We start from the raw sequence: 14,749 nt of genomic DNA on the forward strand, positions 1-14,749 counted from the left end.
GCTCCAAAGGTAAGAAAAACAGTTCTTCAAAGCTTCACAAAGCAAAAGAGAACGTCTTTTTATATTGTAATTGTATTGAAAAGGAGATCATGTATGAAAGGGTATTGGGCTCTTTGTGTTTGGTGAGATAAACATGCTCTGTGAAGCACATTAAGGAAAGGCAAAACTATTTCTGAGTAATAGAGCATCAAAGAGATTGTACTCTGGTTTTGAAAATACTTTTCTAACTCAAACATCTCTAAAATATTTACCTAGACAAACTTTAGTCTTTCCTGGCCCTATCCCACCCAACAAAATCCCCTAACAGAATAACAATGAAACCATAAAAACCTTATTTATGAGCAGATTTGGGGTTTGTACAGAAAAGGGAGAGCTAATCTTTTTCTACCTGCAGGGATTCCAGCAAGAATATTTCTCTCACAGAAAAGGAGCCAGGGAAGTGGCATCCTACTAAATAATGAAAAGCTTATCTTGCCTTCAGCTTGAGCAAAGGCTTACAGGAAACTTTATATCACATTTCAAATTTCCTAGGTGTTTCTAAAGCTTGCCTCTGTGCACCATCCTTATTGTTACTTGGACAATCAGGCCTCTACTTGGGAATGTCACCGGCCATGAGAGCTTTATATATTACAAGCCAAATTCTCAACTAATCTCAATCAGCACTGAAGTTTATGAGCTAATGGTGTCTTACACAAACTGGAGGTGTGTTCCTGTAATCCTCAACAAATTCCAAGTTTCAGGGCCTGATTCTAGCACTCCTTTGTTGTTAACAGGTATGTGCTGTTTGTATGTTCTTCCATACCTTTGTTATCTGTCCTGCATTGAAGGAGTGGGCATAGTTCTCTGTGCTCTGCTTCCATTCTTGGCATAAGGTGAATGCCATGGAATTGAGATAGAACAGTCACCCTTAGTTGTTTTTTGTTTTATTTTGTTCAGAGACATAGAGATACTTTATAAACATTTACTAATCCTCAAAATCATCCTAACAAATGTAGAAAATCTATTCATCATCCTTTGGAATTGGGCACCTCATAAAGCAGAGTGCAGTTGTCACTTTAACACTGCACAGAGACTGCAGAGCGGTTTCATAAAGGATATTGAAAAATAACGTAAGTATTTGAAACTGCAAGAAGGTTTATTTTGGCACAACAAAACCAGCTGATTTGGAATGTGACCAGGACATTTGGTTAACACCCTGCTTTAAACCAGAAAGAGTCTTGATTTTACAACTTATTGAGGGAAACTCACCTAAGCAAGGAACAATTTGCCTGGGTTGACTGGTTTGCTTTTCTGCCATTGTAAATCTGGACTCCTTTACAGCTCATGTCCTCCGGTGGCAAGACCAGCTCCCATCTTAAAACCCTCTGTGTGGGTCATGCAGGCAGCTTGATCCATAAATCCATCTCCCTCCCTAGCAGGTCATCATCTTTGAAAACAAATTACCAGCAGATGCCAATAAGTGCATCAAGAAAGCAGACATAGAAATTTAGTGCTGTGAAGCATCCTCCCTATTCAAGCAGCATTTGTACTCAGTGGTTATGAACCAGAAGGTCAACATATTAGTAATTACATTTGTGCATCAAGAGGGTTGTAGATCACATGTATGCATTTCCTGGAAGGCTGAACTCTCTTCAGAACAGCTACAAATGCTTAAACATGAAGAGCAAAACATCAAAAGCAACAGTATTGCTATGGATACTGAAAGGCCTTAGTGAAAAGCACTTTTAAATAAGAGCTTGAGAAGTTCAGAGTGGAATTTCATCTTTAATTTGGAAAGGCATTAGGCTCTCTCTGTTAATATCACCCTTGCCTTGCTGTTGTTCAACACTGACCTGGAGTTTTTGCAGCATGTTGGTGTTTTTGCATGCTCAAGTAGTTGGTCAACATTCTGCTCCATTCCATATTCATAAATCCCATTACAGATGCAGACAGTGATGTGTGGAGGCCCATCAATAGTTTTCAAATTGTGCCTCGTGAGCAGCACAATTTCTTCCTGGTATTTCTCAGAATGAACATTTTGAGAAGAAAACAGTGGAGTTTGGAACACTGTAAAGGGAGATATCTGCAACTTTGTGTAGGTCTGTCTCTTACAGAATAATCTACAAGATTAAGTGCTTGTGAACAGCTTAATTACAGAGTTGATGATATAGAGTTTCCCTTTCTGTGGGAGCTCTGCTGACCCATACACCTGTGTCCTCATTACCTGAACAAAATGTCCAGAGGGAAAAATAGTTGTCAAAGTTGAAATGAAGTAATCTGTAGGACAGGCTTCCTCACTGTTTTTTCACAGCGACAGAAAAGATGAAGCAGAAGACGTGGAAAAATCTTGCTCCCAGGTATCTGGTATCTTCCATTACTTGCTTCCTTTGTCTCACATCCATTGGATTTCCTGGAGGCATGGAATGGAACCTAAACAGAAATAATGACACTAAGGGTAAGAGGAATTTACTAGTTGGAACTGGGGACAAGATTTCTGAGCACTGTTCACCATTGGGTTTCTGAGTTTTTAAGTGACCTGGAATTAATCACTTCTGTGTCTCAGTTTCTTCTCCTGCAAGAAAGGAACACACTTACTTGGTTGCTCTGTCTCCAAGGGCTGTTGTGATACATAATTAATCCTTATAAATCATTTAATGATCTTTGAAGTGAAGGGGCTGTATTTATTTAAGAGTACAAAGCAGCAGTAACAGAATGAAAAAGGAATGTAGAAAAAGAATGTTACTCAATTCCTAACAATAGAGTCATATTTTAGGACACTGTTGCATCTTTTCGCATTGTATAACCTAGTGCTTCTGTTCTGTGTCACAGCTATTGAAGGATGGCTGTTCAGCCAGCAGCAGCCCAAACTGCAGGTCTGCAACATCCCAAGCATGGAGGTGAGAATATGACTGCTGCAGAAATGAAAACAGGGGAACGATGAGCTGCCATGTATTAGTATTTATGCTCTGTGGAAAGAGTGCCTTTATAAAAAGGTACAGCAGAGGTGTCTGAGTCTGCAGGAGACAAAAGTGAAGATGGTTCATGAACAGAAGGTAAAAGAAGAAAAAGTAAATAAGAGAGAACCCTGTGACTTGCTGTCCAGAGAGTGGTTCAATAATGAGAAGGTGTCACTAGATACTCGTATCTATTTGCTTGAAAAACTCCTACCTACATTAATCCCAGGAATTGAAAAACTGTTAATGGAAGTGGAAAGAAAGAACGTGCTTGCAGCAGAAGAGCCAACCCACTTCAATCCCTTTATCTTCCTTGGTGAATATCTGATGAGACATAACCCCCGGTATGGCATTCCTGCAAAACCAGGCCCATACCTGAGAGGACTGAAGGTGGTCACAGAGGAGCTAAAATCTGAGATGGCCGGTACAGCATCAGAGAGGTGAGAGAGCTGAAAGTGTGGCTAGTCACACGAGCAGAGCTGGTGTCTTGCAGTGGTGTGATTGAAGCCTGGCTGTTATTGTAGAACAAAATAAACCTTGTGGAGTCCAGTGCCAGCAATGGCAGTTGTCTCTCACAAAAACCTGAGAAGCAGCACAAATGCCAGAACATTTCACACAAAGAGACACCAGTTACTCCTGTTTAAAGCAATTTTCTGCCCTTCACAAGTATGTAATTCCTCTTTAGACTCTATCTTAATTATGTGTGTGGAATGCAAACTGCTTTCAAACTGGTCTAGGTTAGTGGCAGCAATTCTTTAGAGCAGGTGTTGATATCAAAAGTCCATGGACTTTTCAGATCAGTTCTTTTATATTCTTTCAAACTTAATACAAAGAGAACCTTTTTTCCTCCTTCAGGATGATTTCTCTTCACCAAACCAACAACAATATTGTCCTGGTACATTGTAGAAGCTCCTTCTCCTGGGATTTTTACTTAGGCTGTCCTTCCAGATTCTTTTTTGTATTTTATTATGTTGCTTGTTCCTGGGGTGTATTTAATCTGCTGCTTTACTCAGCTATGTAATGAATATTGGAAGGGGGTTCCATGGCATCTTACAATATGCTCTGGTTAGAATAGGAGTGCATTAGCTGAAGAATAATGGTTTCATTGTCAGTGCTTTATTCAGACAAATGCAGAACTGAACATTTGTGTTTGCAGATGATCCAGAGGTGATGGTGAATGATGGCAAAATTACTCATGCGCTACCAGATCATTTTATTCTGTATCTGGGTTTGTAGAATAATGACTTCTACTTGAATGGCTGTCTCTTCTATTTGCATAAATAGTACATACAGCTTGAAAATTGGTTTCAAGTTTTCAGTGTCAGGAATTAGGGAAGTCAAATGTTGACGTGTCTTATACATAAACTCTAAATGAAGATAACTGAAGTTTCAGTATTAAAATGAATAAAAGAACATATTAAATCTCTCTCTACTGCTCTGAGCTTCTGTCTCTCTGCATATCTAGTCCACATACTGTTACAGTTCATAGGAACATGCCTTGTGTGGATACAGCCAAAGCAGTGTCGTGAGTGAATTGTATACAGTCACCTCCTTTTCCCCCATGGGTAGAAATAATTGTGAATGACTGATTGTGGTCAGCATGTAAGAGCTCAGCTTTTTGGTTTTTTCTTCTTAAGCAGACATAGAGGAGAACAACCAAAGCTGGGAAAAGATTTTCAATTATATTTTCTATTTTTAAATGCTGGTCCACTGAAACAAATGATCTGGGGAAATATCTGCTTTTTCAGTGAGCTTTACTCAGCCACACACTATTCTGGGGGATGTTGATGATGCCAGCCTTGCCAACACCTTTTCCGGGGGGAATGTTTCACCATTCATGTGTCTTCACAGAGGGATACTTGGATGCAGGAACCTCAGAATCATGTGTCACTTTCATTTTGCAAAAGGAGTTGAATTAAAATACAGAACATTTCCTGACATTTTGGGTTGCTTTTTGGTTTGGTTTTGGGAGTGTTCTTAGTTTTGTGGTTTGGTTTGGGTTTTTTACTGCTAAAATATTCTTGGCTTTCATTGTGAATCAGAACATATTTCTGGAAAGCTCAGGTTTTCCTGTAGAATGCAAAGTGTTGGCTACTGGTGACATGTTATCTTGGTCTTGGCTGTTAAATCCATGTTTACACTTGGAGACAGGTTCTCAATTTGTAGCTATCAAAGCTGATGCAAAGGAAGTGACTATCAAGACTTGTAGAAATAAATCTCTCCATAGACAGCACTGCCACAGGGGGTTATGTAGCCATAGCAGGTTTTGCGTATCAGCTGGTAGTAGTATCATGGGATTTGCATTCACAGCAGCTCGGGATTTACATATTAGTGATGGCAGTATTGTGGGATTTGCATCAGATTCTTAAACCCCAGCAGCACGGGGGATTTTACCGACAGGAGATGCTGGTCTGTGCTCAGAATCTCTCACATAAGCAGCAGGAAGATGAAGGGTAAAATTCTGGTCCCAGTGCAGCTCCTGGGAGCCTTGACATGACCTTCAGGAAAGACAGGCTCTCACCACAGGTTCCTGTCTAAATTTCAGTGAGCTCTCTCAGGCTTCCTCCAATCTCTCCTTAACTGCCACCAGACAGGAGAGCAGATGGGAGAAATTCCATATCCAAATGGACTGGTACCTGAATCAGAGACTTTATTTGTCCAGGGATGGTAGTCCTTCAGTCTGAGTCACCATCCCTGTGTGGGAGTTAGGCGGCTGTCTTCCTGAAGAAACATGTTTCATTCTGCAGGGAGAAGTCACTCTCGCTGCCATCTCATCCTTCTGGAAATGTCTAATCCTGGAATGAGCTCACATTGAAATGGGTGCCCAGCATTGACCTGCTGTTATTGCCTAGGGGGGAAACATCTTGTCCCATACCGAGGACACTGGGAAGAGAAGGCACCGAGTTGGTGTTTTAGGACCCTAGAAGTAAAGGCAGAAGTGCAGCCCAGTGCGGGTGCAGCACACAATTAAATGTGTGCTGGGCACTGCCCAAATTAATCACCAAAGCACGTTGGCAGCTCCCAGCACAGCCTTAGCTCTGCCTTCAGTTTGCAGACCACTCCTGAGGAGGAGCTGCAATGGTCCAGAAATGATCTGGTTTTCTCTTTCTGTTTGTAGCATACATTGGAGATAAATGTGTTAGTGCAGTTAGCATGGTACCTGCTACATACCTCCTCTTTGCTGTGTCTGTGAAGGAGTCAGGAGATAGGAAATTGTTTTCCCCTTCCCCTGCTATCAAAGTACCAGAGGCTGCATTGCCTCATCCAGCACTTATGCAATGCCCACAGCTGGTGAAGGAACCCAGTTCATTAAGAAATCTCTGTGATAAGTGGCCATAAAGAACAAGTACGAAGTGATAAAACTGTGATCCAAGTGTGTTGGTGTAAAATGTCAAAGAGGCCTTTCTAAATATAGCAGTGGTTTATCATTTCTAGGATGACCTGTAGCAACAGAAGAGATCAGCCCATCTTCACAGTATGTGAAACACAGGGGAAGAAGGCAGCAGAAATCATTAGTTAAAATACAGTTTCTGTGCTCGTGTGTTCTCAGGTACAATAGAGGAGCAGTTCCCCTTATTCTGAGTATTACAGAGGGTGTGAGTGCCACGTAGGTGAGCAGTGCAGCTGCTGAATGCAGAGAGGTTCCAGCAGTCTCCATGACCTGGAACTCTTCTCCCCATACAAACTGATCCTTTGGCTTTAAGTGTATTGACCTTCCTGAAGGCTTTTTTTGTTTCATTTCATAAATTAACACAGTCAAAACCAAAGCAGATCAGTTCTACCGGATCAATTGATTCAGTTCTTCTGTTGTGCAAAATGGAGGATTGGGAAGCAAAGAAAAGGGAAGGAAGAAGAAAGGGAGGCATTTTTAGTCCTAGCTTGCAAACAGTATGTTCAAAATGACAGAGAGGTTGGGGTATTATCCCTGTCCTAAAGCAGAAAGGACTTCATTGTGTGAGACTGCTTAAGAAATTTCATTGAACATTGGTCTTTGCCAGTGAAGGGCTTATGTGAAATTGTGCTTAGGCTTTGAGACAAATGCAGACTGATGCAATTCTGTTGGTAAATCAAGCGTAGCAAAATTAGGCACCTCTCTTCCTGCTAAAATTAGAAGGTGAAGGACACCTACACAATAAATGATTAATGCCATTATAAGTGTGAAGGTAAAAATTATCACTGTTGAAACTATACAAACTAGGGTTGCTGTACAGGTGATTTTCCTTTAAATGTCTACCATATGCTCTACAAGAAGCTCTCTCCACACACACATCTGATGCAGGTTATTTCTTCAGATTCATAGTACACTTGATTTCAGGAGATGATGCTTGTCAATACAAATACTCTCACCTCCTTGGAGATTCCCTCTGAAAACACAGGTTACTAATATCTAGTCCAGTAGTTACACTAGTAGTTTCGTGCCTCAAACATCAAGTATGTCTTTGGACAAAAAATCTGCTTCTATTAGAAGGACAAGTATTTCAGTCAGAAGTTATTTCCTTTCCTTTTGTTCTACAGGGTGGGTTTAATCTAGCTTAAATATGATTATGATGATATCTTTCTAAACCATATTCCCATGTCCTACAGGCTGGCCAGGATGAAGGCTGAGGCAAAGGTCAAACGTAAGGAGAGGGAGGAATTAGAAAATACGAAGTCTCAGGTGAAACTGATGAGAAAGGAGGCGCTGGCAATTCAGTTCGAAGAGTGGACAGTGGATGTCAGTGGCAGAATACCAATTGCACTGGTAACCAGGAAAGATTCTTGTTAACATAGTGCTCTGGTTGTTCCAGGAGAAAAAGGAAGACTGTGATAGTGGCATCTGCCCTGGCATGGCAGCATGGAGCATAAGGATAGGCAATGGCTCTGACATCCCTTAAGGTCAGAGTGCGTGTTGTTGTCTATCTCTTAGCCCCACCAAGCCCTGATTCCCTATGAGCACATGGAAGGATTGCAGTGCGTTCTCCACACAGTTCCTGGGAAGCTAAATACCTCCTGAGGTACTTAGACAGTCCTGAGGCTTGGCGATGCATACCTCATCACTGGATGGCCTTCTGATTATCCCTCAGAATCCCCTTAAAAAGGTCCAGGGCAGCCACTCTTGCTCTCCTGTGGCCTCCATTAAGTTTTCTTCCTATCCCTGTGGCTCTACAAATTGATACTGCAGCTCAGAAGAGATGAGATGTGCAGTAATTGTAATTATGTCTTGGTACAAGCATTTTTCTTACAAGTGACAGAAGCCCTCTAGGAAATGGTCCTGTGATTACACACAGCACAACATAGACAAGGTCTACATTTAACATTTACCCACCTATATGTGGTAAGAAGCATGGCTGGCCCATACACTGGTTACTCTGGGTGATTTACTGTAGTAATTACCTATTGTTGTCTGCATGAAAGAAGCCTTTGACTATCCCCTTGATTTGTAGGTTCAGAGTGCCCTGAGGACTTTTGCAGATGTTATTGCTTCTACAGCCACAGATGTGAGAAAAAGTAAGTTTTCAATGTGTCTCCTTCAGTTCTATTTCTGTGGTCTGAATTCTGATTGCAAACTGTGAGCAAACACCCAATGGATTTGATAACAGAGAAAGGATCTCTAAGGGTAGTTAGGATATGAACCACAGATTTTGAGACAGATTGGAAAGAGACTGAATCACCATGTGGTTTATTAACAGGATCTTGAAAAGCATGGAAAGAAGTTGGAAAAAAATCTTTCAGAGAGATGAAAAGATCCACTCACATCCTTCATTAGCCAGACATTGCCATGTGCTTATCACTATTTTTAAGAACCACTCTAACAATCTCCTCCTTCACCTGCCCTATCAGTGTTTGTCTCATGGGAGGTCTTGGAAATCCCATGGACAGCTTAGCATACAGGGAGGTATGGAAGAAAGGCAGGATCACAAAAATTACAGTCTGACAGTGTTGTTGCCTTTCATGGTTTCAGGGTTGATGCTGAAGCTTGCCTAATGCTTGTCTGGCTGTTCCCTTTGCCAGTCCCAGCCATGCCAGTGACACCCAGCACAAGGGCCTCTGTACCAGAGCACTCAGCACAGAAAGATTTTCATAATTCCTGTCCACTTTAAAGAGCTTACACTTCACCTCCCTGAATAATGATAATTGAATAGCTAGAGCCAGGAACATCAGAGTGGCAGCCCACAGCCTGCTGCCAGCCCTTTATATCAAGAGCCTATAATGATCATCAATAATAACAAATCTGCCTTTGCTGGAAGATGGGATGTGCATTCCTGCTTGCTGTTGGAGTCACCCCGCTCTAGAGCCTGACCTTGCTCAGCCCCTTCTGTATCATAGAATTGTGTCTCTGAATAATCATCCTATTTGTGGTATGGTGTATAAATGCCAAACCCAGCCTGTGTGCTCCTGCTGTGGTATTTGTGGATCCTGTGTGAACAGATACTGGGATGAGAGATTGAGAAAGAAGTTTCTATCCAGCCACTTGCTCTCCAGATGCTTAAGGTGGTTTATGTCCTATTTCACTAAAAATGTGGCTCAATTTCTTAATTTAGTTCTTTTAATATCATCCAGTAAGCATTAGCAGAACATCAAGCTTTGTTTTATAGTTTAATAAAGATAATGTACAGTTCAGAAATGTCTTAACCAACAAGGGACAAATGCATTCTATGGTGAATTTTCTCATTTCTCCTGTTACATTGTAGAAGAAAGAACACGCAAATAATCCCAACAGAAACAGCATGTCTGTGCTCAAAGCCCTCATTCAGAAAACTATGCAGGCATTTGAGCTATCTTCTCAGTTCCATTATAACAGGCCAGACAATTTTGAATATCATCATCAGTAAAAAAGAAAATCCTATAGAGCATCTTGGGAAAATGACTGTGATTTTCAGATTCCACTTTTGCAAAGTAGAACCCATGCCCCCAGTATTTTAAGGCAGTTTTATGTTTGTGAAAGCAAAAATCATTTCTCTCCTCACATATGTAGTTGTAAGTACTATTAAAATCATTGCAGTTTGCACCAGCATATGTCAAGAACAAATACAGACATGCAGTTCTGAATAGGTAAGTGCAGACTCTCAGCAAGAGAAATGTGTAGGAATTAGAATTAGGTAGACTCCAGACAGTCAGATGCTTCAGCTGCTCTGTAGGATAACCTGAAATAAATGTAATCCAGTAGGAGAAGAAAGTTCGTCTAACATTAAAGCAAAAAAAAGTGTGCAGTATGTAAACCTACAACTGTTTGCTTTCTAAACCAATATCCCTTCATTTTTTACTGGCAGTCTGTGACAGGAAGCTGGAAATCATAGACACCCTGGAAAGAAAAGTAAACATAGATGAATTCACAGAGGTGAGAAATGAAATAAGAGCATCTGATGCAGAATATGATGTTTATCACAAAGTAGTAGCATTTCTCTGGGGACAGCTAAGATGAATAAGTGAAGGGCTTCACTTCTTCAGCATCCCAGGTAACTGGTTATATCAGGACATTTCATGTTCCATGTTTGTATCCGTCCTTTGCTGTCCCAACACTTCCATTCTGGCCAGCAAGGAGGGTGTATTTTGCTTTCTCAGAGCCTGTGCCAAGCAGTAGTTTTTAGGACAGCCCTCTCAGTCCCTTCCTAGAACGCCAAAGCCCTGAATCACTTGTGAATGCAGATGTTGCAGTGGCTGCTCAAAACAGGTTTGATGTCCCAGTATAACCATTAGCCTGAGATAATCAGTAATGTCCTCAAAGTATTTTTCTTTCTGGTTAAGTTCTATTAACCATAGAAAAGCCTAACAAGTGATGAGCAGCTCGTTTTTGCTCAGAACTGTTACTGACTTGGACCAAAACCAAACTGCAGCAAGAGTCATAGCTGTTCACAAGCATAACCAGGCTAGAAAATACAGAGCTTTAAAATCAAAATGTGTCACTGAGAAACATCAGGAGTGTGTTTTTAACCCATCCACATCAATAAGTGTAGTTGGAAGGTTCACCCCATCACTCTACTCTTCATCAATCTGAAAACAACTGAACTAGTTCAAACTACACTTACTGAAAAACTCTCCAGGCCAATCCTTTGCCAACCATTTCTACCTACAACAGAGCTGAATTTTATGCCTGGGTACTTAAACCTGCAAAAAGGGATGTTTAGAATAGAAATAATGGCAGACCCTCAATTGCAGCGGTGCTGGTGGGTGCTGTTACAATAACTAAAACCAGAGTATAAAGCAGCTGTGCAGAGACTAATTTCAAGCAACCATGTGTGATTTTTGTGCCTTCCTTGCTCTCAAGAGACTCCCATGTTCGTTATTTTGCACAGAGATGAATTTTCATGGTAACTTGTTGAAGGCTTTTTTAAGCATGAAATGAGGTATTTTTAAATTTAACCTCAGAATAACTGCATTTAATTAAGAAAACTATTGTGGCTAATGGGAGCCCAGAGAATTGCTTTTGTCACTGAAATGAAGCATCAATCCATAATCCCTATGGCACATGTATAAGCACTGAGTGAATTCATGCTCCATTAGCATTAGAAAAATGTTTTAAAATATATTTTGTGTACTCTTTATTTTAACTCAATTAAAGACATGACAACAGAGATCAGGAATACAAAAGACACAGACTGTCAAGCTGTCTCATTCACCAGCCAGTGCAACTTTGTTCTCAGAATGTATTCTCTGATGCTTTTTGCAGTCCAGTTTTAATTGAAGCAAATGATGAAGCTTTCATCACTTCCCTTGGGGAGCTGTTCCATAATCACAGGCCTCACTCTCAGGCCAGGGCTGCTTCTAATCCTCAGCTACACTTCACCTTTGTTCATCAGTTTGCACCATCCACCATAGACCAGCAAGAGATATGATCTTTCTCAACACTGGTCTAGGCCCTTTCACATGTGGAAAGCATTGCTCTATAATGGACCTTAAAATTAAATGGTGGGTTTTTTTTCCCTTCCTTGAATTCAGTGCAGCTTTGGGTTACTTAAAGGCTGTTAAAAACTCAGTAGAGAGACCTCACATGTTGTTGTTGGGTTTTGGGGGTATTTTTTTGGACATGCGAACAGTGGCTTTTGTAGTTTTACATCTTCATGGCAAACTCATGGAGTCTTTATATTAAAAGCATTTAAATCCCAGAGACCAGTCCTTACCAGTTTATTTCACAGGCTTTGTACTCTAACATGCAGAACCTACAGCAGCCTGACACAAAGCTGTTGACACAGAGGGAAATACTCCCACTGCCTTTATAGGGTCAGAATCAAGCTTTAAAGGTGAGATTATTTCCATGATCACATGTGACTCACTCCATTTCTGTTGAGATCAGGAGGAACAAAAAGCAAAGCTCTGTTGTTCTTGATGATAATGTGTTCACAAACTCAATGAGGTCTTACACGGGATAGCAAGAAGGAGGTGTGCCAGCTTTCTTCTGATAGGTGTCAAAATCTCTTGGTTAATAATAAATCAATGTATGCTTATAACGTGTACAGTGTTTTACACAGCAGAGTGCTTTATACACATCAGCTAAGAAAAGCTTAAGACTCTACGATAGTTCCTCCTGCCCACAGAGCTGAACACAGGCTTCTAAAAACTGTTCTGGGAAGCTGTTAGACAGAAGTATTAATACACAAGCCCTGGGATGTGTCATCAAGATGACATACAAAATAACAAGCTGCTTGTCCAAGCTGCCTCCTCCCAACTGCTGTCATCCTTAAGGGTTCATCTGTCACAGGGCTCTGGGTTGTAATAGCTCTGAAAAGCTGGGAGATACACGTATTCCCAGATCTGCCACCTTCTCTCCAGCCCACGTACATCCTCTCTTTTTATGCTGAAATGCAGAAAAGCCACACATTGCATCAGGAGTTCTTCTTTCCCACTAGCCACCCCTGAGGCCCTTGGCTGCTGCTTTTCTGCTCTTCCTCTCTTCTCCACTTGTCCCATATGCTTGGGAATTATGCAATATAGACATAGAATCATAGAATAGTTAGGGTTGGAAAGGACCTTAAGATCATCAAGTTCCAACCCCCCTGCCATGGGCAGGGACACCTCACACTAAACCGTATCACCCAAGGCCTCATCCAACCTGGTCTTGAACACTGCCAGGGATGGGGCATTCACAACCTCCCTGGGCAACCCATTCCAGTGCCTCACCACCCTAACAGGAAAGAATTTCCTCCTTATATCCAATCTAAACTTCCCCTGTTTAAGTTTTAACCCGTTACCCCTTGTCCTGTCACTACAGTCCCTAATGAAGAGTCCCTCCCTAGCATCCCTATAGGCTCCCTTCAGATAATGGAAGGCTGCTATGAGGTCTCCAGGCAGCCTTCTCTTCAACAGCCCCAACTTTCTCAGCCTGTCTTCATACAGGAGGTGCTCCAGCCCCTGATCATTCCCATGGCCCTCCTCTGGACTTGTTCCAACAGATCCATGTCCTTTTTATGTTGAAGACACCAGAACTGCACACAGTACTCCAAGTGAGGTCTCACGAGAGCAGAATAAAGGGGCAGGATCACCTCCTCCGACCTGCTGGTCATGCTCCTTTTGATGCAGCCCAGGATACGGTTGCTTTCTGGGCTGCAAGCACACACTGAAGCCGGCTCATGTTCATTTTCTCATCAACCAGCACCTCCAAGTCCTTCACCGCAGGGCTGCTCTGAATCTCTTCTCTGCCCAGCCTGTAGCTGTGCCTGGGATTGCTCCAACCCAGGTGTAGGACCTTGAATAATAATAACATATGTTAATATTTCAGTTGGTTAATGCATTTTAACAAGTCCAACATGTTCTAGGATTTAAGGCAGGTATCCATACTCTAAAAATGGGATAATGGGAAACATTCCGTATTTTGGAAATTCCTTATTTTAACTCCCTGTATGGCTCCGTCAACTGTGGCTGGCTCCAGAAACCTGCTCTAATAATTCAGCACAGGCTTTGGGATTGTGGTTTGGTCTGATGGCCATTATTATTTATGTCATGCACACCACATTTTTAGAACCATATTGCTTTTGCTCATAAAAACCACATGGCTATAAATCCAAAGTGTTAACATGTCTCCAAGGCTAGAACTTAAAATAAATCTGGAGTCAGTAGTACTCCCAGTGTGAGAGGACTTAGGTGACAGCAGGCTCATTTTCAAAAGGTTCTTTCCTTTATTTTATTGTATCCAGACTGGTTCTTTAAACATTGAAATTGTGGCCAATGGTCGTGTTGTGGCATTAGAGAGTTGAGTGACTGTCAGTTTTGCAAAAACTAATGGCTCAAAATGCCTCCTTAGCAGTAAAGTCAAGAATACGAAATGCTGCTGAAAACCATGGAGAACTTCCATCCTCCCTGAGATAACATGGCTTAATCAATGGCATTTCAAAGAGAGGGTTTTCACCCAGCATCTCTGAAGCATTGAACATAAGTGACCTCTGGGCAGCAGAGTCACAGGCTGGTTTGGAGAATATTGCTGTTTCTGAAGGAAAGAGCCAAGCAGGCTGTGTACCATCCATGTACCAAACCTGCAGATTAAACTACAAACTCCCACATATATTATTGCATGCAATCAATTTTAAGGAGCTTAAATAAAGATGAAAATACTTGAAGAAAGCTAGCCATCACACTGCTGCTTTCTCTCCACAGTATGTCCATTCCTGCACTGAACATTTTCCAGATGATGTGTTCCAAGAAATGCTGAAGCATCTCTGTCGGTGTGCTGATGACTTTGGAGAAGCAGTAAGACATGATATGTGGAGGCAAATGTTTACTTTTCTCTTCATAGACTGTGATTATGCAAAGGTAGGCAAAGCAGCTCTCAACCTAATTTCAATATGGTAATGCTTCCAGTTTGGGATTTCTCTGGGTCACTGCTTTCTCTTTACTCCTCGTGACTC

The 14,749-nt window shown here is 41.5% G+C and overlaps 1 protein-coding gene across 1 annotated transcript in view; it reads left to right on the plus strand.

Moving 5' to 3' along the window:
• Positions 1-2,466: 2,466 nt before the first annotated feature.
• The window catches only part of EFCAB5 (EF-hand calcium binding domain 5), a 31,770-nt gene continuing 19,487 nt past the window's right edge, over positions 2,467-14,749 (plus strand). Inside the window, 6 exon segments of the mRNA XM_061363525.1 lie at positions 2,467-2,904; positions 2,906-3,373; positions 7,518-7,674; positions 8,357-8,420; positions 10,184-10,251; positions 14,499-14,654. Of these exon segments, the coding sequence (XP_061219509.1) occupies positions 2,819-2,904; positions 2,906-3,373; positions 7,518-7,674; positions 8,357-8,420; positions 10,184-10,251; positions 14,499-14,654 (999 nt within the window). The 5' untranslated portion in view covers positions 2,467-2,818.

This window comes from Neopsephotus bourkii, unplaced genomic scaffold, assembly GCF_033783945.1.
Source record: "Neopsephotus bourkii isolate Nb327-2 ecotype Australia unplaced genomic scaffold, CSIRO-AGI_Nbou_v1 NB_1154, whole genome shotgun sequence".
Taxonomy (NCBI): Eukaryota; Metazoa; Chordata; class Aves; order Psittaciformes; family Psittacidae; genus Neopsephotus; species Neopsephotus bourkii.